General features: G+C 46.7%; 1 protein-coding gene across 1 annotated transcript in view; it reads left to right on the top strand.

Moving 5' to 3' along the window:
* Nucleotides 1-4,719: 4,719 nt before the first annotated feature.
* Nucleotides 4,720-23,363, top strand: part of SF3B2 (splicing factor 3b subunit 2) — a 41,144-nt gene continuing 22,500 nt past the window's right edge. Inside the window, exons 1-7 of the mRNA XM_088442520.1 lie at nucleotides 4,720-4,799; nucleotides 17,441-17,478; nucleotides 18,508-18,555; nucleotides 21,962-22,081; nucleotides 22,251-22,305; nucleotides 22,389-22,477; nucleotides 22,697-22,799. Coding sequence (XP_088298646.1) covers nucleotides 4,781-4,799; nucleotides 17,441-17,478; nucleotides 18,508-18,555; nucleotides 21,962-22,081; nucleotides 22,251-22,305; nucleotides 22,389-22,477; nucleotides 22,697-22,799 — 472 coding nt within the window. The 5' untranslated portion in view covers nucleotides 4,720-4,780. The remainder of the gene's footprint in view (nucleotides 4,800-17,440; nucleotides 17,479-18,507; nucleotides 18,556-21,961; nucleotides 22,082-22,250; nucleotides 22,306-22,388; nucleotides 22,478-22,696; nucleotides 22,800-23,363) is intronic.

Genomic DNA, 23,363 nt, shown 5'->3' with positions numbered 1-23,363 from the left:
TCTAAAAACTCTCACTTTAGAAAATGTATCACTCACTGTCCGGCCAGGAGATTAAGATTTGCATAGTAGTTTTGTATTTTTTGGGGCCGGGCAGTGCTGCTGAGAACTAGCACTCGGCTCAGCCTCAGACTCACTGATGTCATGCCGTACACAGCATTGAGATAACATTTATCAAATAAATACTATAATATTATAGGAGCTTATTGGTTGCTATGGGAAACTTTTCCACTGGTCCACTCTTTTTACTGCTTGATACATCAACCCCTATATGAAATTCCAGAGTGAGTATTCAGTGTACCCCTGCACATACTTGCTTACTCTCCAGGGAGTTGCGGGAGGCTCCCAATTTTTCGGGGAACCCCCCGCACCCCCAGAATAAGCAGATCTCCCGCATCCCGCCCACTTCCTAGTGAAGTGGGCAGGATGGGGAGATTTTCCAAGAAATTTGCGGGTCCGTATGGAGGGGGCGGGGCTTAAAGATGGGAATCACGCCATTTAGCCCCACCCCCTCCTCAGAGACCCGGAAAGGACTAGTTTAAAGTCAGTAAGTATGCCCCAGCATTGTAATGTTGTCCAATAATTGATGTGAATAAGATGCATATTTTGAGAGAAAATCTCTGGCGGGTTCCTTGGGGAAGCTAAGTCACAAACTCTATGTTACGACAAAGGGGCCGGGCAGTGCTTCTGAGCACTAGCACTCGGTTCAGCCTCAGACTCGCTGACGTCATGCCGTCAAGCTAATGGCTTCATGGGGACACAGAATATTACCAATTTACATTACACCACATCCTTTATACATGTTACACCACACAGTAGTATCCTTTATACATGTTACAACACACAGTAGAGCCCTTATATACTTTACACCACAGAAAAAGCCGCTTATACTCGTTATGCTACAGAACCCCTTATACACTTTACGCCACAGTAGAGCCCCTTTTACACATTACACCACAGTAGAGCCCCTTATACATGTTACACCACAGTAGAGCCGCTTATACACGTTACACCACAGTAGCTCCATTTATACATGTTACGCCACAGTAGAGCACCATATTCACATCATGCCATGGTACAGCCCCTTATACACTTATGCCATGGTGAGCCCCTTATACGTACACATATACTATGGTAGAGCCCTTCCACCTCATTCCTCCTTCTCATTGTCCCCCCCCCTTCCCCCGTTCACGGGAGCTATGCTGCTTAACTTTGTTGTTGTGCAGCGGTGCCCAACAGCAGCCCCGGAAAGGATCCAGTATCTGCAGGAGACGGCTCACAGGGGTGTGCGCTCTGTGTGAGTGCACCGGCCGGACTACCCTAGTTGCGAACCCCCCTGCCCTCTCATACCCGACCGCCTGCGGCTGGGACGCCCGAAAAACAGGGCTGTCCCACTGGAATTGGGACAGTTGGGAGGTATAGTTACGGATGTGGGTGTATGTGGCTTGTGGACAGCTCTGTGGACCTCAGTCAGAGGCGGTCGTTAGTTGAAAGCGGTCGCACTGAATCAGGGCGGCCACTTGCATCCTGAATGACCGCCTCCTTGTCGATCGCTAACACCCACAGCTCTAGCGACCGACATTATTTATTGTTTATTTATTATCAGTTATTTATATAGCGCACACATAGGGCCTGATTCAGAGCCGGATGCTCTGACCAGAGTGCTCGCTCTGACTCAGGGCCCTCCTACCTCAACTTGGAGCGGCCTCTTGGACGCTCGCATACCTGTGGGTTACCACCCACAGCTTATACGAGCGTCCATGATGATGGTCGCGATGGTCAAGACCATCGGGCTTGCGACGAGACCCTGCGGTAGGGTCTCGCTGCCGAAAGTCCTGGAGTGATTTTGGCTCTATCAGAGCCTCTGGAAGTCACGCCCCCGGCACGCCCACCAAAGGGTGCGTGCTGTCAATCACCATCGACAGCACGCCCCCTTTGGTGCGAGACCCCGAGCGACGGCTACCCCGTCGCTCGCCGGGTCTCGCGCATGCGCACGACGGAGCTCCCTCCGTCGTGCGCATGCGCATTAGGGCACCATTGACCCACTTGCGAGCGTCCTGCGCTCGCGAGCGGGTCTGAATTACGCCCATATTCCGCAGCGCTTTACATAGAAGATCTAGCCATTCACTTCAGTCCCTGCCCCAGTGGAGCTTACAATCTAAGGCCCTCATTCAGAGCCGTACGCTCTGAGCAGAGCGCACGCTCTGAATGAGGGCTGCCCTCCATAAAAATGGAGCGTCCTCCTGGACGCTTGTATAGCTGTGGGTCACCACCCACAGCCTATACGAGCGTGCAATTTGATGGCCGCGATGGTCGTGACCATCGCGACCATCGAAACTGCGAGCCGGAGCCTGCGGTTGAGGTTTTCAACCGCAAGCCCCGGAGTGATTTTGGCTCTATCAGAGCCAAAATCACTCCCACTGACATCACTAGTGATTTCAGTGGGCCGGCTTCTGACGGGAGGCGTTCCCGTGGGAACGCCCCCGTCAGGGAGGCACGCCCCCGGCACGCCCACCAAAGGGGACGTGCTGTCAATCAACATCGACAGCACGCCCCCTTTGATCAGACACAACGAGCGAAGGAAAGTCCTTCGCTTGTCGCGTCTGGCGCATGCGCACGACAGAGCTCCCTCCGTCATGCGCATGCTCAGTGCAGACCATCGACCCACTTGCAAGCGGACAGCCGCTTGCGAGTGGGTCTGAATGAGGTCCTATATTCCCTACCACATGTACACACACACACACTAAGGATAATTTTTGGTGGGAGCCAATTAACCTACCAGTATATTTTTGGAGTGTGGGAGGAAACCGGAGTACCCGGAGGAAACCCACACAAGCACAGGGAAAATATACAAACTCCGCACAGTTAAGGCCGACATGTGTGATGGTCGCGATGGTCAAGACCATCGCGGCTTATGACCAGACCCTAAGGTTGGGTCTGGGCACTCATAAGCCCCAGGGAGCTTCCTTCTCTGATCGAGCAGGAAGTTTCCCACTGACATCAGCAATGATGTCAGTGGGGCCGCCCCCAAACGGCAGGCGTTCCGGCGGGAACACCTCCGTTTGGGCAGGCACGCCCCCTGCCCGCCTCCCAAACGGGGCGAGCTGTCACTCACCATCGACATACCAGCAATGGCCAGCCTGTGGCTCTCAAGCTGTTGTAAAACTACAAGTCCCAGCATGCACTGCTTCCGTTTTGCTATTAGGGAATGCTAAAACTGTGGCAGGGCATGCTGGGATGTGTAGTTTCGCAACAGCTGGAGAGTCACAGGTTGGCCAGGTCTGCACTATACAGTTATCTGCCAGATATCTGTCCAATCTGGCTGGTTGGAATGAAAACCTGGTAATGTATGGGAGCAAATGACAATCGGCCATTTGCTCACAAACACTGGAAAATAGCCAAAAATGGTTGTTCAGACAAATTGGTTAAAACACACAAATACCCCTTTTCCACCTAAATTCCGTGTCTGACCCGGAGTTGGAACAAAGTTCCTATCCAGATCAGACCCGGAATTTTGCCGGCGCCGACTTGGGATATTCCCGAGTCGGTGCAGCTCACACCGGAGTCGGGTCTGCATAGACCCGGCTTTTCTGGAGTGAAAGTGGACGCTTGGATGACGTCTTCTCCAAGCGCCACTGAAGCCGGACCAATCGGCCAGCTAGCAGCGCACTCCAGGTCATCGTGACCCGGAGTGCGCTGTTCTCGCAGCAGGGTTTCACGGGCTACGCCCGTGTTAAACCCTGCTAGTTACCTGGGTTGGATTGCCGGGTCACTCGACCCGGCGATCCAACTCTCTCCCCTTTTACACCACGGAGCTGCCCGGGTTAACCCTTCAAAAATCCAGGTTTTAGCTCCGGTGTAAAATTTAACCAATTTTTTTTGTCAGTTTTCCAGTGTTTAATGCTGCGTACACACGCAGCAATTCTTTGGACGAAGGAACGATAACAATATCGTTATCGTTCAGTCATCCAAAATATCGTTCAGTTTTTGCCTCAAAACAATGAACGATAACGACCAATGCGCTGTTTATCGCCCAAACCTCCCGTCCAACCTGACGACATTGTCAGGCTGAACATGTTTGGGGATGAGGGAGGGTGGCCGGCACTGAACAAAATCGTTCTTGATTTTGTTCAGTGTTTGTGCTCAGTGTCGTTAATGTGCCTGGGACACACGGGACAAAGTCGTTCATGGAGCGAATCGTCCCATGGGTGTGCACCTTAAGACCAAATGATCGACTGTCATTTGTTCGCATACATTACCAGGTTTTCATTCCAACAAGCCAGATATCTGACAGATAATTGTATAGTGTATGCCCAGCATTAATAGTGTGAAGTGCATTAGCAACTGGAACAATAGTTTTAAAATGAGGGACTGCTGACATAAAATCATATGAAGTTGCTAATCATTTCCTTGCCTCGATGGTTGTTGCTAGATAGCAGATACATTCAAGTTGGAGACAGGACCTCTGACGTCACAACCATACGACCGCCCCACGTAGTAAGGATGAGCAGAAATTAATGGGACGGAATACGAAGAGTATAATAATTATAATATCTTTTCTCAACCCACACAAGCCCCTATACATGTAATTACCGCCAATACTGATGACCTGTATGCGGTCGTGAACATTCAAACAGCGACCACACCACACTACTAGATTATACTATTCCCTTAACAAATATGGACGCCAGCTGTAATTTTACTTCCGGTCCCACCTTTTCCAGTAGTCTCATTCCATGACGCAGAATTCTCGCGACTCTAGCCTCGCAGACGCATCAGAAACATGGCGGACATTGCAGAGGGTGAGTAGATTAATATTATTATCATAGTCGTCGTCATACGGTGTATGGCGAGAGTGCTACAGGCCCTCAGATATATTACAGAAGGCAGACTGCAGGGACATTGCTTGGAGCGGTTTTATGCTGCCATCTATCATTGCTGTATTAGGCAGGGAAGGATTGCTGTATGAAGGAGGGAATGATTGCTGTATGAAGGAGGGAATGATTTGTGAGGCAGGGAATGATTGCTATATGAAGGAGGGAATGATTGCTGTATTAGGCAGGGAAGGATTGCTGTATGAAGGAGGGAATGATTGCTGTATGAAGGAGGGAATGATTTGTGAGGCAGGGAATGATTGCTGTATGAAGGAGGGAATGATTGCTGTGTGAGGCAGGGAATGATTGCTGTATGAAGGAGAGAATGATTGCTGTGTGAGGCAGGGAATGATTGCTGTGTGAGGCAGGGAATGATTGCTGTGTGAGGCAGGGAATGATTGCTGTGTGAGGCAGGGAATGATTGCTGTGTGAGGCAGGGAATGATTGCTGTGTGAGGCAGGGAATGATTGCTGTGTGAGGCAGGGAATGATTGCTGTATGAAGGAGGGAATGATGGCTGTGTGAGGCAGGGAATGATTGCTGTATGAAGGAGGAAATGATTGCTGTATGAAGGAGGAAATGATTGCTGTGTGAGGCAGGGAATGATTGCTGTATGAAGGAGGGAATGGTTGCTGTATGAAGGAGGGATGATTGCTGTAGAAGGAGGGAATGATTGCTGTGTGAGGCAGGGAATGATTGCTGTGTGAGGGAGGGAATGATTGCTGTATGAAGGAGGGAATGATTGCTGTATGAAGGAGGGAATGATTGCTGTATGAAGGAGGGAATGATTGCTGTGTGAGGCAGGGAATGATTGCTGTATGAAGGAGGGAATGATTGCTGTGTAGTGGAGGGAATGATTGCTGTGTAGTGGAGGGAATGATTGCTGTGTGAGGCAGGGAATGATTGCTGTGTGAGGCAGGGAATGATTGCTGTGTGAGGCAGGGAATGATTGCTGTATGAAGGAGGAAATGATTGCTGTGTGAAGGAGGGAATGATTGCTGTGTGAAGGAGGGAATGATTGCTGTGTGAAGGAGGGAATGATTGCTGTGTGAAGGAGGGAATGATTGCTGTGTGAGGGAGGGAATGATTGCTGTGAGGGAGGGAAAGATTGCTGTGTGAGGGAGGGAAAGATTGCTGTGTGAGGGAGGGAAAGATTGCTGTGTGAGGGAGGGAAAGATTGCTGTGTGAGGGAGGGAATGATTGCTGTATGAAGGAGGGAATGATTGCTGTATATGATTGCTGTGTGAGGCAGGGAATAATTGCTGTGTGAGGCAGGGAATGATTGCTGTGGGAGGCAGGGAATGATTGCTGTATGAAGGAGGGAATGATTGCTGTGTGAGGGAGGGAATGATTGCTGTGTGAGGGAGGGAATGATTGCTGTGTGAGGGAGGGAATGGTTGCTGTGTGAGGGAGGGAATGGTTGCTGTGTGAGGGAGGGAATGGTTGCTGTGTGAGGGAGGGAATGATTGCTGTGTGAAGGAGGGAATGATTGCTGTGTGAGGCAGGGAATGATTGCTGTGTGAGGCATGGAATGATTGCTGTGTAATGGAGGGAATGATTGCTGTGTGAGGTGGGGAATGATTGGCTTCTGACCATAAAGAGTTTAGTGAGTGCGTGGAAACAAATTTAGACTGTAAGCAGGGACTGATAACAATGTTTTAATATTCTTTCAAAATCACTGTGATATGGTGTCTCTGTACAATTAAATAACAGGGAGATTTAGGGCCGTATTCAATTAGAAGCGAAAAGTCAGTTTCGGCAATAATTTTTTGCCGATGATGTAATTTTCGACGATTTTCATTTATCCCCGTATTCAGTTTCACCGTATTTTCGACGCCGCGATAACGCAATGTAATAGGTGAAAAAGTTTCGCCTATGGATACCAGGTGAAAAAAAGTGCAGACTTGGGGTTTTGGGGTGCAATGTTTGCGGGAACCACCCTGCATCCTTTGGACATCCCCCCTGACGCTAAACTGCATCAAAAAACGCAAAAAACCCCACAAAGGACACCCCAAAAAAAAAAGTGGGGTTACAAATTTAAAAAAATAGCGAAATAACCTTTGGGGGGTTTTAGCAGTATGGGGGAGGTGTATTTTTGATTGCAGGTGTTTGCTGTATGAAGGAGGGAATGATTGCTGTATGAAGGAGGGAATGATTGCTGTGTGAGGGAGGGAATGATTGCTGTGTGAGGGAGGGAATGATTGCTGTGTGAGGGAGGGAATGATTGCTGTGTGAGGGAGGGTGATTGCTGTGTGAGGCAGGGAATGATTGCTGTGTGAGACAGGTAATGATTGCTGTATGAGGCAGGGAATGATTGTTGTATGAAGGAGGGAATGATTGCTGTGGCAGGGAATGATTGCTGTGTGAGGCAGGGAACGATTGCTGTATGAAGGAGGGAATGATTGCTGTTTGAGGCAGGGAATGATTGCTGTATGAAGGAGGGAATGATTTCTGTGTGAGGGAGGGAATGATTGCTGTGTGAAGGAGGGAATGATTGCTGTATGAAGGAGGGAATGATTGCTGTATATGATTGCTGTGTGAGGCAGGGAATGATTGCTGTGTGAGGCAGGGAACGATTGCTGTATGAAGGAGGGAACGATTGCTGTTTGAGGCAGGGAATGATTGCTGTATGAAGGAGGGAATGATTTCTGTGTGAGGGAGGGAATGATTGCTGTGTGAAGGAGGGAATGATTGCTGTATGAAGGAGGGAATGATTGCTGTGTGAGGCAGGGAATGATTGCTGTGTGAGGCAGGGAATGATTGCTGTGTGAGGCAGGGAATGATTGCTGTGTGAGGCAGGGAATGATTGCTGTGTGAGGCAGGGAATGATTGCTGTGTGAGGGAGGGAATGATTGCTGTGTAGTGGAGGGAATGATTGCTGTGTAGTGGAGGGAATGATTGCTGTGTGAGGCAGGGAATGATTGCTGTGTGAGGCAGGGAATGATTGCTGTGTGAGGCAGGGAATGATTGCTGTGTGAGGGAGGGAATGATTGCTGTGTGAGGGAGGGAATGATTGCTGTGTGAGGCAGGGAATGATTGCTGTGTGAGGGAGGGAATGATTGGCTTCTGACCATAAAGAATTTAGTGAGTGTGTGGAAACAAATTTAGACTGTAAGCAGGGACTGATAACAATGTTTTAATATTCTTTCAAAATCACTGTGATATGGTGTCTCTGTACAATTAAATAACAGGGAGATTTAGGGCCGTATTCAATTAGAAGCGAAAAGTCAGTTTCGGCAATACTTTTTTGCCGATGACGTAATTTTCGACGATTTTCATTTATCCCTGTATTCAATTTCACCGTATTTTCGATGCCGCGATAACGCAATGTAATAGGTGAAAAAGTTTCGCCTATGGATACCAGGTGGAAAAAAGTGCAGACTTGGGGTTTTGGGGTGCAATGTCTGCGGGAACCACCCTGCACCCTTTGGACATCCCCCCTGAGGCTAAAATGCATCAAAAAACGCAAAACCCCCCCAAAGGACACCCCAAGAAAGCACTTTGAAAAAATGGGCCAAAAAAAAAAAGTGGGGCTACAAATTTAAAAAAATTGCGAAATAACCTTTGGGGGGTTTTAGCAGTATGGGGGAGGTGTATTTTTGATTGCAGGTGTTTGCTGTATGAAGGAGGGAATGATTGCTGTATGAAGGAGGGAATGATTGCTGTGTGAGGGAGGGAATGATTGCTGTGTGAGGGAGGGAATGATTGCTGTGTGAGGGAGGGAATGATTGCTGTGTGAGGGAGGGAATGATTGCTGTGTGAGGGAGGGTGATTGCTGTGTGAGGCAGGGAATGATTGCTGTGTGAGACAGGTAATGATTGCTGTATGAGGCAGGGAATGATTGTTGTATGAAGGAGGGAATGATTGCTGTGGCAGGGAACGATTGCTGTGTGAGGCAGGGAACGATTGCTGTATGAAGGAGGGAATGATTGCTGTTTTTAGGCAGGGAATGATTGCTGTATGAAGGAGGGAATGATTTCTGTGTGAGGGAGGTAATGATTGCTGTGTGAAGGAGGGAATGATTGCTGTATGAAGGAGGGAATGATTGCTGTATATGATTGCTGTGTGAGGCAGGGAATGATTGCTGTGTGAGGCAGGGAACGATTGCTGTATGAAGGAGGGAACGATTGCTGTTTGAGGCAGGGAATGATTGCTGTATGAAGGAGGGAATGATTTCTGTGTGAGGGAGGGAATGATTGCTGTGTGAAGGAGGGAATGATTGCTGTATGAAGGAGGGAATGATTGCTGTATATGATTGCTGTGTGAGGCAGGGAATGATTGCTGTGTGAGGCAGGGAACGATTGCTGTATGAAGGAGGGAACGATTGCTGTTTGAGGCAGGGAATGATTGCTGTATGAAGGAGGGAATGATTTCTGTGTGAGGGAGGGAATGATTGCTGTGTGAAGGAGGGAATGATTGCTGTGTGAAGGAGGGAATGATTGCTGTATGAAGGAGGGAATGATTGCTGTGTGAAGTAGGAATGATTGCTGTGTGAGGCAGGGAATGATTGCTGTGTGAGGCAGGGAATGATTGCTGTGTGAGGCAGGGTATGATTGCTGTGTGAGGCAGGGTATGATTGCTGTGTGAGGGAGGGAATGATTGCTGTGTGAGGGAGGGAATGATTGCTGTGTAGTGGAGGGAATGATTGTTGTGTAGTGGAGGGAATGATTGCTGTGTGAGGCAGGGTATGATTGCTGTGTGAGGCAGGGTATGATTGCTGTGTGAGGCAGGGAATGATTGCTGTGTGAGGGAGGGAATGATTGCTGTGTAGTGGAGGGAATGATTGCTGTGTGAGGCAGGGAATGATTGCTGTGTGAGGGAGGGAATGATTGGCTTCTGACCATAAAGAATTTAGTGAGTGTGTGGAAACAAATTTAGACTGTAAGCAGGGACTGATAACAATGTTTTAATATTCTTTCAAAATCACTGTGATATGGTGTCTCTGTACAATTAGATAACAGGGAGATTTAGGGCCGTATTCAATTAGAAGCGAAAAGTCAGTTTCGGCAATACTTTTTTGCCTATGACGTAATTTTCGACGATTTTCATTTATCCCTGTATTCAATTTCACCGTATTTTCGACGCCGCGATAACGCAATGTAATAGGTGAAAAAGTTTCGCCTATGGATACCAGGTGGAAAAAAGTGCAGACTTGGGGTTTTGGGGTGCAGTGTCTGCGGGAACCACCCTGCACCCTTTGGACATCCCCCCTGACGCTAAAATGCATCAAAAAACGCAAAAACCCCCCCAAAGGACACCCCAAGAAAGCACTTTGAAAAAATGGGCCAAAAAAAAAAAGTGGGGTTACAAATTTAAAAAAATTGCGAAATAACCTTTGGGGGGTTTTAGCAGTATGGGGGAGGTGTTTTTTTGATTGCAGGTGTTTGCTGAAGGTACATTTTGCTTGACTTTAGCAACTATAAAATAGGTTTGCACCCATTTTCATGTACCCCAAATTTGATGGGAATACTTATTTTCCCCCAAAAAAGTTGCAAAATGCTATTCTTCACCACCTGCTGGAAGACACTAAATAGTGCCTATTGAGACCATTTAAAAACCACAAATTCCTTTAGCAGGGCTATTCGGGGGTACCCATAGTGATCCCACATGTCAGAGCATCTTTAGGGGGGTGTCAGGCTGATTTCCCCAAACTCGACAGAATTTTTTGCCAATTTCGAATTTGCTGGGTCCCGTTTTCGCACATTTGCAATGGGATAAGTGGGACGCGTGCAATACTTTTTCGCTGGCAAAACCAGCGATGACGGCGAAAAGTCCGGCAACAAACTTTTCGCTTCTAATTGAATATGCCCCTTAATTAGAGGTAATTCTGCCTGTGTAACCCATGTTATAGTATTGTGCCAGGTTACGATAATCTGTCCATAAATTACTCTAGTGGGAAAGAGATTTCAGTTTTCACACAAGTTTTAGTTGCACTAAAATACATATTATAGCAATCACAGGGACTGTTAGGCGAAGTACTTATTTTCACCTTGGCGTCTCTGCTGCTATTACCAAATTTGTTTAAATGTCGTAATCAAATCCTAGTTTATAAATTTATTGTTCATCCTTTATTTGTTACTGACATTTGACCTGCACGGAAATAGATGAGCTAGTGTCGAAACGATCAGCCGTCTGTACATTTCCTTGCCTCTATACATACTATACTAAGGGCCATATTCAGTTAGCCGCTGAAAATGCCTTAACGGGTTTCCATCAATTCTTGTGTTACATCCCAAAAGGCTAATTTTGCTCGCTGTCTGTGGAGGTGTGAGCAGAGTCAGCCTTGCGGCTGGAAAATGTGCAGTCTACCTGCAGCAGCTCACTGCTAAATAAATCGAGGCCTTTGATGTAGAAGAAAGCATTTCATGTACACTTTGTTTTCACTTTTGGATTGCGATTTTTGGGGTCACTAAATATACAGTAAGATTGTGAATCCTTGTAAAATTATAATAAATTTGTCTCCTTCATCCACTAGGGGACACTGGAGCTTCATGACAGTGGGGTATAGACGGTGGGTTGAGTTGAGCCTGGCACTTTAAAAATCTACAAGTGTGACTGGCTCCTCCCCCTCTATGCCCCATCAGCCCCAGTTTTTAGAATGTGCCCGAGTAGAGCCGGTGCACAGGGGCTATCTCCAGCCCTTAAGTATATATATATTAATTTATAAAGAAGAAACAAGGGGACAGGCAGACTGTTAGCTGTGACAGTCTGCCTGCATCGTGGGAGCCGCCAGAGAGGGGACCACACGGCTACTGCAGCCTGTGTCCGGTCACCATATGGAGGGGAGGCTGCCATTTGGTAGTGAAGGAGTCATCAGACTCAGCGGGGCCCGCCACAGCTAACACTGGCTTGTGTCCGGGTCCCCGCTCTCCCCTCACAGCCCAGCGCTCTGGCCGCAGCAGCCCTGCGAGTATGCACACCTCTCCTGTCTAGCAGGAGAGGTGAAAATAATTTGCTGGGGTTTTTTAACAGCCCGCGGCTGTCAGTGCCACGCTGGTGTTGCGGAAGAACACCAGCGCTGGCTGTTAGGTAGGCTCTGCAGAGGAAGCGGCGGTCCTACCTGTGCGTGCCGGTGCTTGTGTAAAGGCACCGGCACGTTAATCACTGGCGGCGGTCGTGCCGCTGGCCCCCGCGTGCGGCTGGGAATGCAGGGCTATGCCGCTCGCATATAATAGTGGCGGCCATTGACAAAAGGGGGTGGAGCTTATAGGCCCTCCTCTTCCTCCTTCACTGCTGGGCTCGTTTGGCGCGCTCTGAGAGGGAGTGGCGCCTCTGTAGAGCTAGAGCGGATCGGAGGGGAGAAGACTGAGCTTCTATAGGGGGTCTGTAATTACAGTAAGGTAGTTCACTACCTTCTGTTTTTTTTTTTTATTGATTCTGCTCCTCCCTTATATTGCACTGTCTGCCCCTGTTACTGAGCTGCATTATTATTGAAATTCTGCTCCTCCTACCTATACTGCTCTGTCTGCAACCTGAGTAGCATTATTATTGAAATTCTGCTCCTCCCTTATTACTCTGTCTGCACCCATACTTGAGTAGCATTATTATTGAAATTCTGTTTCTCCCTATACTCCTTTTGCACTACTGAGTTGTATGTGGTGTCTGTCTGTGAGTAAATGATGACATCCAGAACAGAAAAAGCTGCTTCACAAAAGCTGTTTGCCTGCAGTAAGTGCAGAAAATAATTTACCCATGCTCGCCCCGAAGGGTCTTCCCTGTGCGAGACGTGTGAAGCAGAGAGTGCTAGCACGCAGTCTGTCACTCCTTCCTTCATAAATAGTTTGGCAGGGGTCATGGCGGATCTTTCTTCTGAATTAGCCGCTTCCCGTAGGGAACGGGAGGCTGCCAGAGATCTACCTAGCACATCTCGCCCTTCTTTTCTAGCAACAGAACCAGCGTGGGCTCAGAATTTAGTCCGCTCGGTGAATAGCCTTGCTCAGGTTATGGGTTCTGCGTCTAAAGCTCCTGAAGCTACGGTAAGTCGCTCATCTAAGAAGAGGGCTCTTCCGGCGGTTCTCCGGTCGGATGAGGACTCGGCAGCAGATCACTCGTCTCAGGAGGAAGGGGAGATGCTGGACGAATCAGACGTAGAGACTTACTCACAAGAACCTGAGGCAATGCAAGGTATTGATTCACTCATCCTAGCGGTGAGGGAAGTTCTTAAGATTTCTGGCCCGGAAGCTCCAGAATCGTTAGAAGACTCCTTGTTTGCCAGGTCACAGAAGATTGCTGTCACATTCCCTGTTTCTCTCCAGTTGGACGAACAGATGACGGCAGCTTGGCAGAATCCGGACCGTAAATTCCAGATTCCTAAGCGTTTTTTCTCTCTTTACCCGTTTCCTGCCGAAAATAGAAAGAGGTGGGAGACCCCGCCACCTGTGGATTCTTCGGTTTCTCGGTTGTCAAAGAAGACCACATTACCGGTTCCAGGAGCTACTACATTGAAGGAAACCTCAGAGCGGAGATTAGAAACCACTTTGAAATCCATTTATACGGCTGCAGGTGCTCTTCTCCGGCCGGCCTTGGTAGGATCTTGGGTCAACAAGGCTGTGGAAAAGTGGGCGGAACAATTGACTGAGGGTCTTAAATCCAACACTCCGCGGGCAGATCTGATTACCTTGGCAGAACATATTCGGGAGTCTGCAGTATACTTAGGAGACGCCTCCAGAGATATCGGCCAGGTAGGCGCTAGGATTTCTGCTTCGGCGGTCTCTGCTCGCCGGGCACTTTGGCTTCGTGCCTGGCAAGCGGATGCTGAGTCAAAGAGAGCAGTGGAAGCTCTTCCTTTCACAGGCGATATTTTATTTGGTCCAGAGCTGGACAAGTGGATCTCGCTGGCCACTGGAGGTAAGAGTACTTTTGTACCTTCATCAGCACCTCCTCCGCGTCGCTCGTTTAGGGGACCTTCCTTTCGTTCCTTTCAAGCATCTGCAAGATTTCAGGGACGATCGCGAGGTTCGTCTTCAGCGGGGCGAGGAGGCCGTGCTAGAGGACGTCAAGCGACTAATGCCCGCTGTCCAGATCCCAAGCCAGCAGACAAGCCTGTGGCATGACTGGCTCCCATCCCATCTCGGAGATCCGAAGGTGGGGGCTCGCCTCCATTGTTTCTCGGAGGTTTGTACTTCTCCAGACACTTGGGTTCGGAATCTGGTATCTCAGGGATACAAGATCGAGTTCGCTTTCACTCCTCCTGTGCGTTATTTTACAACAGGTTTGCCCGTCGATCCCTTGAAGCAACTCATTTTGCGTCAAGCGATCGAGAAACTTTTGCTGGCTGAGGTTCTGTGGCGGTTCCCACTGCACAAAGACAACAAGGGTTTTACTCAAACCTTTTTGTGGTTCCGAAACCGGATGGGTCAGTCAGACCCATTCTGAATCTGAAATCTTTGAACCAGTATCTTTCATTTCACAGGTTCAAAATGGAGTCTCTCCATTCTGTCATTGCGGGACTAGAGGCAGGAGAGTTTCTGGTGTCGATCGATATCAAGGATGCCTATCTGCATGTCCCAATTTGGGTTCCTCACCAGGCTTTCCTCAGATTTGCCATCAAGGAAGCTCATTACCAGTTTCAGGCCCTGCCGTTCGGTCTCTCGTCAGCTCCCAGGGTATTCACCAAGGTGATGGCCGTCATGGTATCTCACTTGCGCTCTCGGGGGGTGACGATAGTTCCGTACCTAGACGATTTACTCATCAAGGCTCCAACGGCAGAAGTCCTTTTACACCAAGTGTCCCTTACACATCAGATTCTCATTCAACACGGATGGATTGTGAACTTCCAGAAGTCTCAGTTGATGCCGTCCCAGAGACTTCAGTTCCTAGGAATGATTCTAGACACTGTTCTGCTTCGTGTATTCTTGCCAAGGGACAAGGCCATAGCCATACAGGAGCTGGTTCGTTTGGTGCTCAGACCCAGGAAAGTGTCCGTGCATCTTTGCATCCGTCTCCTGGGAAAAATAGTGGCTTCCTTCGAGGCCATCCAATTTGACTGATTTCACTCCAGAATTTTTCAACTGGATCTTCTGTCTCAATGGTCCGGGTCCCACCTACAGATGCATCGGCTGGTGCGTCTGTCTCCCCGGACCCACATATCCTTGCTCTAGTGGCTTCGGACGGAGCATCTGTTAGCGGGTCGGCAATTTGGAATTGGACCTTGGTCACCACGGACGCCAGCCTCCGCGGATGGGGAGCTGTGGTTCTGGGCAGTCACTTCCAGGGGCTTTGGTCGCAGCAGGAATCCCTCTTACCAATCAATGTTCTCGAACTGCGGGCAGTCTACAGAGCTTTGATACAGGCTGCTCCTCTGTTACGAGGACTTCCGGTTCGGATACAATCCGACAACGCCACTTGCAGTGGCATACATAAATCGCCAAGGAGGAACCCGCAGTCGTCTGGCAATGAGAGAACCAGTCGCATCCTTCTGTGGGCAGAAAGACACGTAGAGGTAATTTCCGCAGTGTTTATTCCGGGAGTCGACAACTGGGAAGCGGACTACCTCAGTCGTCAGGATCTTCATCCCGGGGAGTGGTCCCTTCATCCCGAGGTCTTTCATCAATTGGTTTGCAGATGGGGGAAACCACAGATAGACCTGATGGCATCACGGATAAATCATCAACTACCCCTTTACTGCTCCAGGACCATGGATCCGGCAGCGGTGGGAGCAGATGCTTTACTGATCCCTTGGCCGTACAGCCTTGTGTACCTGTTCCCATCGTTTCCGCTTCTCCCTCGGATTCTCAAGCGGATCAAACGAGAGTCGTCCACCGTCATCCTAGTGGCTCCGGATTGGCCTCGTCTGGTTTGGTACTCCGATCTCTTATTCCTTCTGGCAGATGAACCTTGGCCTTTTCTGCTACGATCGGACCTTCTACAGCAGGGTCCATGTGTGTATCCAGATTTACGGCGGCTTCGTTTAACGGCGTGGCTATTAAGACCGCCATACTAAGAAGCCATGGTGTTCCTAGGTCGGTCATTCCTACCATGCTTAGGGCTAGAAAACCGGTAACATCAGCGCATTATCATCGCATTTGGAGGGCTTATATCTCCTGGTGTGAGGGTCGTGGATCTTCCACTTCCTCTTTTCATTTACCGCGTCTTCTTCTTTTTCTTCAAAAAGGCCTTGATGCGGGCCTACGCTTGGGATCGCTTAAAGTGCAGATTTCTGTTTCTATTTTTTTCCAGCGTCGCCTAGCTCTGATTCTGGAGGTTCAGACCTTTTTTCAAGGGGTACTTAGAATTCAGCCCCCCTTTGTGCCACCCACGGCTCCTTGGGACCTGAATCTTGTTTTATCTTTTCTTCAGTCATCCACCTTTGAGCCTTTGCAGGATGTGGAATTGAAGTATTTGACTTGGAAGATGATCCTTTTATTGGCCCTGGCTTCGGCCAGACGAGTGTCTGAACTTGGAGCCTTGTCCTGCCGTTCACCTTACATGATTTTTCACAAAGATCAAGCGGGACTACGTACCCGCCCTTCCTTTCTGCCCAAGGTGGTCTCGGGTTTTCATCTGAATCAGCCGATTGTAGTCCCTGCATTGTCGGACTCTTCCGGGGATTCTCACTCTTTGGATGTGGTTCAGGCACTTCGCATTTATGTGGCCCGTTCTGAGGGACTACGTAAATCAGAGGCTCTGTTCGTCCTTTATGATGCCAATCGGCGTGGCTGGCCTGCATCTAAGCAGACTTTGGCCAGGTGGATTCGTCTGACTATTTGTTAGGCATATGTTGCTTCTGCTCGACCACCGCCGGTATCCATTTCTGCGCATTCTACGCGCTCTGTGGGTACTTCTTGGGCGGCACGTAGAGGTGTCTCGGCTTCACAGCTTTGTAGAGCAGCTACGTGGTCTTCGGTTCATACTTTTGTACGTTTCTACAGATTTTACACTTTTGCGGCTTCTGCTTCAAATTTTGGTCGCAGTGTCTTGCAGGGCGTTCAGCACTCTCTCCCCCAGGAGGGTAGCTTTGGGACGTCCCCACTGTCATGAAGCTCCAGTGTCCCCTAGTGGATGAAGGAGAAAACAGGATTTTGGTACTTACCGTTAAATCCATTTCTCCGATTCCACAAGGGACACTGGACGCCCACCCAGTGCTTCTTGCCTGTTATCAATTACTTGTTCTGCTTCAGTTCTGTTGCAGTTTGGTCTGTTTTTGTTGTGTGACTGTTTATCCCTGCAGCCAGTTGTGTTCCTGCAGTGTGTCAGTATGTTGGATTGTTTCTTTCCTGTTCTCCTTCTCTGTTCTTCAGTCTGTTCATAGTCTCCTCTCGGGCTCCGTTCTTTAAAACTGGGGCTGATGGGGCATAGAGGGGGAGGAGCCAGTCACACGTGTAGATTTTTAAAGTGCCAGGCTCAACTCAACCCACCGTCTATACCCCACTGTCATTAAGCTCCAGTGTCCTCTGTGGAATCGGAGAAATGGATTTAACGGTAAGTACCAAAATCCTGTTTTTCTCACTTTCTGAGAATGGAGTTTAGGGAGCTTTACATTTATTTAGGTTTCTATTCTATTTTTATGTATTTGATAAAGTTTTCTTTGTTTATGCATAACGTGTAGCTGATGTCTTCATCTCTTTGCAGGTGGCATAGATGACCTGATTGAACACACTGCAGCGCAGGTAAGGTTGAAATAATATATTTTCTGTCTGATTAAAGATTTTTCATATAAAATCTTTTATTGGCACCCCTGCTTTCTGAATGAAGCATACAAATGTGTCCTCATACATCTACAAAACAAGAAAAGAAAAGGAGCCACAAACCGCACAAGTCTAATGTAGAGGAAGAATTTTATATATAGTATCTAGGTAAACCCCTAATATCTAGTAGAACAATAAAGCATATTGTGTTACATTGATTGAAGGGGGTGCTATTGCAAACAACAATAGTAAAGAACAATGATGGTAGAGAGGGAAAGAGTTGTCTGTAATTGATGCACAATTATTGTTCCTCATACATCTAGCCTCCTTGCGCGTTAAACAACCCTTCTAATCGTGCCATGACTTGGTAGCGCTGAGCGTCTTTCATTTGACTTTTTACCATCAGTGCGTCTTATTCTCACACTGATGCATATAGCTAGCACATGATATGTAGCATGCCTATGTTCTCTGTGCGTCTGCGTATGTATCTGCATGCGTGTGACACTGTAACGTAGCATTTCACATGCAGATACACCTGCACACAGAACATAGGCATGCTGCATATCATTTTAATCAGCAGAAGCTGCTTGTGCATTCTATTCTATTATCACTGTATGAGTAAGACGCATTTGAAGGTAAAAAGCTGCATGAAAGACACTCTGCGCTACCGAGGCACACGGAGCTCCCACGTTATGCGTGGCGTGACTTGTAGCGAATGGACGATAGATGTATGTGGACACATCTGTAGAATCATCCATCTTTACTATGTGGGCTAACCAAATTCATATTATTCTTGTACATGCTCACTGTCTATTGCTGCTAGGAGGTGGTAACTGGTAGGAGTGACTTAATTATGGTAAGATGCGTCCTCTGAACAGTTGAGGTCAACTAAATTAATTTTCCTGGCTAAACTATAGACATTGTTCACAAAAAAGTTGGCACAATGTCCATCTCAGCTTCAGGAAAGCATTGTGGTTCCATCTCTTATTTTGATGATATGTATGATTTTAGGCTCATGATGATGGTGAAATCTCTTCTACAGCTGCGAGACTGGCCCAGGTAAGGCTGTAATTGAAGCTATGTGTAATTTCTGAAAATTGTTGTTACAGCTGCTTTTATCGCCCTTCTCCTTTTGTTACTTCTTTGTAAGCACTTCCACAATCTAAGCTCTTCCATATTCTTTTATGCGGAAGGGGGTGGTTGTGACTTTTTTTTTCCTGATTAAATGCTTACCTTACACTTTTAACCCACAATAAACAACACTTAATTGTTCCACAATTGTGTTTGTTAAAGTGACCATATATCTGCTTGCTAACCTTTTATTATGCCCGCATAACTTAAGCTGGATATAAACTGGCAGATATATTGGCCGATCAATTGATCGGCCAATATATCGAGTGCCCGTCGGCCAGTGTGTACCAGCGATATATGTCTGTGAATGACGTTGTTCACATACATATCGCGTTAGCTGTGCTGCACAGCCGATGCCCAATATATCTTCAGATACAGTGCATCCGGAAAGTATTCACAAATCTTCACTGTTTTCACATTTTGTTATGTTACAGCCTTATTCCAAAATGGAATAAATTCATTTTTGTCCTCAAAATTCTACACACAATACCCCATAATGACAACGTGTAAAAAGTTTTTTTGGCGATTTTTGCAAACTTTGAGGGATATTCAGTATGGAGCGAAAAGTCTTTTTTTGCGATAATTTCGCAAAAAATTACATCATTTTCGCTGGTTTGGGTTTTACATTGTATTCAATTTCAAAGACTTTTCGCAGGTTCGAAAAGTCTTTGAAAAAAAAAACGGGGATAACTTTTCACCACTGAATAGGTGGTGAAAAAAAATAGCCTGCACCCCTGGGAATGACATTTTAAAAATAACTGTGTCAAAAAAAGATTTTTAAAAAAATAGGGACACCCCAAAAAATGTATTTAAAAATTGGGGTGAAAAAAAAAATGGGAAAAAAGTGTTTAAAAGTAGGGAAATAGGTTCAGGGCTATTCTGCAAGTATGCAGCAGGTGTTTTCTATAATAGGCTATTAGCGGCAGGTGCATAGTTGCAGAATTTTTTAAAACTTACTTTAGGGACATAAAAATATGCTAGTACCCATTTTCATGTACCCCAAATTTGATGGGACCACTTAAAAAAACAAAAAAAATAACCTAAGTGCTCTTCTGCAACACTTCTTCAATGTCGGGGAAAAAACACCTGCTGCGGCTATTTAAATCCCCAACTTTCATTTGCAGGCTAAAACGGGTACCCATAGTGATCCCCCATGTTTTTACAACTTTAGGTGGGTCCTACAATTTATTCCAGGGGAAAAAAATTTTTTACGCAGATCCCACTTCGCACTTTCCCGTTTTCATAGGTTTCATATTGAATACGGGGATAAAGCGGGCGCGCGCCCGATACTTTATCCCAGGAAATTCTCCGATGTGGAGCGAAAAGTCCAGCACAGACTTTTCGCTCCCATATTGAATACCCCTCTTAATTAAAAAAAGAAAAAAAAAAATTAAGAAATCACATGTACTTAAGTATTCACAGCCTTTGCTCAATACTTTGTTGATGCACCTTTGGCAGCAATTACAGCCTTAAGTCTTTTTGAATATGGTGCCACAAGCTTGGCACACCTATCTTTGGGCAGTTTCGCCCATTCCTCTTTGCAGCACCTCTCAAGCTCCATCAGGTTGGATGGGAAGCGTCAGTGCACAGCCATTTTAAGATCTCTCCAGAGATGTTCAATCGGATTCATCTGGGCTCTGGCGGGGCCATTCAAGGACATTCACAGAGTTGTCCTGAAGCCACTCCTTTGATATCTTGGCTGTGTGCTTAGGGTCATTGTCCTGCTGAAAGGTGAACAGTCGTCCCAGTCTGAGGTCAAGAGCGCTCTGGAGCAGGTTTTCATCCAGGATGTCTCTGTACATTGCTGCATTCATCTTTCCCTCTATCCAGATTAGTCTCCCAGTTCCTGCTGCTGAAAACATCCCCACAGCATGATGCTGCCACCACCATGCTTCACTTTAGGGATGGTATTGGCCTGGTGATGAGCGGTGCCTGGTTTCCTCCAAACATAACGCCTGGCATTCACGTCAAAGAGTTCAATCTTTGTCTCTCATGGTCTGAGAGTCCTTCAGGCGGGCTGCCATGTGATTTTTACTAAGGAGTGGCTTCCGTCTGGCCACTCTACCATACAGGCCTGATTGGTGGATTGCTGCAGAGATGGTTGTCCTTCTGGAAGGTTCTCCTCTCTCCACAGAGGAATGCTGACCATCGGGGTCTTGGTAACCTCCCTGACTAGGGCCCTTCTCCCACGATCGCTCAGTTTAGACGGCTGGCCAACTCTACGAAGAGTCCTGGTGGTTCTGAACTTCTTCCATTTACGAATGATGGAAGCCACTGTGCTCATTGGGACCTTCAAAGCAGCACATATTTTTCTGTACCCTTCCCCAGATTTGTGCCTTGAGACAATTCTGTCTTGTAGGTCTACAGACAATTCCTTGGACTTCATGCTTGGTTTGTGCTTTGACATGCACTGTCAAGTGTGGGACCTTATATAGACAGGTGTATGCCTTTCAAAATCATGTCCAATCGACTGAATTTACCACAGGTGGACTCCAATTAAGCTGTAGGAACATCTCAAGGATGATCATTGGAAACAGGATGCACCTGAGCTCAATTTTGAGCTTCATGGCAAAGGTAGTGAATACTTATGTACATGTGATTTCTTAGTGGTTTTTTTTTTTATTTTTTATCAAATTAGCAAAAATCTCAAACTTTTTAGATGTTGTCATTATGGGGTATTGTGTGTAGAATTTTATGGTCAAAAATGAATTTATTCCATTTTGGAATAAGGCTGTAACACAGCTAAAATGTGGAAAAAGTGAAGCGTTGTGAATACTTTTCGGATGCACTGTATATTGGGGCATCGTGCTGTGGGTACGGGCGGTCAGCTGATCGCCCGTACACGTGCAGCCGCAGTAAGTTGGGCATGACACGCCCCCGGCCAGCGGAACACGCCCCCTCCAACACACAGAACACAGGTGATGGTTTTCAGTGTGTATGAACAACCATCAACTGCAGATCACTCGATCTGCAGATATATCTGTGCAGTGTGTACCCAGCTTTAGTTGATTTCTGATGTCTAGCATATAAATATTGGTATGTGTCATTTTATGAGGAGTTTTTCCTGTAGGATAAGTACAGAAATCCTCAAAATATGACTTGTTGGATTCCCTTAAAGCTGCATTGAGAAACTGTTCTTTTCGTAATTACTGTGACACAACTACGTTTTACCTATGACGCAATTACCCGTGTTCAGAACATGGCGGGTTATTTTCAAGATTTAAGAGATCATAGCGTGTGCTGTTTATGGGCTTCAATAAAGAAATTATAGGATTTCATCCTCTCTTACCTTTATAAGTTTTGAATTTTATACTTGTTTTTTATTGTTGTTCAGATGGCTGGAATGCCCCTATCCAGTCTGCAAGGACCCCCACCACCTACCATGGGTATGGGCTTCCCACTTGGCTTGATCTCAGAAAGCAATAAACCACCACAAAATGATGGACGTCCTATGGTTAGCGTCTCTTTTATCTTTATTGATAGTTCTATGTAGTTATATTGATATCTTTTACATATTATTCTGAAACTTTAAGCTTATTAGCATTCTCTATTTCTCCTTCCATAAATCACTTTCTCACCTAGTGTATTCTCTTTTTTTTTTTTTTTTTTATCTTGTTGATTAGGCCTCGCTCATTGAACAAGATGTCTCCTCCCCGAGGTCCCTTCTTCTACCCAGAGGTATTGAGATAAGCTTATGTCGTGGGGTTTCAGATTCATGTCTTTAGTGCACTTTAGTAATCTGCTCTTCTGTGTATATGTAGGTAACCTTCCTATTGCCACTGCTATTCCTCCACCCTCCATCACCCGGCAACGTGTTCTCAATCAGCTATCAGGGGATGAGTCCAGAGAGGTACATTTTTGATTGTGATCTGGTATTTTGCAACTGTTCATTAGTGATAATAATTATGTATTTGTGTTTCTTTATCCTGATGACCGGATGATGCACATTCTGTATTGTTTGGCATATTGATTTATTGTGAGGGAGCTGCTGTGTATTTGTCAATGTAATTCTGTTTCTGCCAATCGAATATGGTTTTATATGGTATGTTATATCTGCTTTGACTTTTAGATGGAGGACTTCTCCATGGGTCCAAAGATTCCCCAAGTTCTTGAGAAAATTCTCCAGCTTAAAGAGATGAGACAAGAAGAGATGATTTTGCCAGTGACTACAGGTAATGTTTTACAGCTACTGTAACTATTTATCAAATGAGAAGATTTATTGGTGAATAAAATGGAAAAAAAAATTCTGCGTTATCAGTGATCCTCATTTTCAATAAAATATATCCTTTTTTTTTTATTTATGTAGTAATGTTTTAGTGTGGGTTTTTTCTCTTTCTTGCTTTGTCCCCTAAGCAGCATACTGATCTCACATCAGCTTTCTCCTGGTTTCCTCTTACTTGTCCAACTGCTTCTTCTTTGTCTCTACACCCAACTCTACCTCTCCTCTGCTTCCTCTTCCTGTCTGAGTCCCTCAAGGCTCTGTCCTTGGCGTAATTCTCTTCTCCTTTTACACTGAACTCTGTGACCTCATAAACTCCTCTGGTCCCCGCTATGCTGAGGATACCCAAATTTACCTCCCCTTCTCTGATTTTTCTCCTGTGTTACCTCCTGTCTGTCAGCTTCTCCACTTGGTCTGGTTCTTAAATCTTCCCCGACCCCACCCCCAATTCTTCCCTTTCTATTGATGATAGCCCCTCTCCTCCCTGTGACTCGTGTTTTGAGTGTTTTCCCTGACT

This window comes from Taudactylus pleione, unplaced genomic scaffold (genome assembly GCF_031769625.1).
Source record: "Taudactylus pleione unplaced genomic scaffold, aTauple2 ptg000313l, whole genome shotgun sequence".
NCBI lineage: Eukaryota > Metazoa > Chordata > Amphibia > Anura > Myobatrachidae > Taudactylus > Taudactylus pleione.
This window is presented reverse-complemented; position numbering and strand designations above follow the sequence as displayed.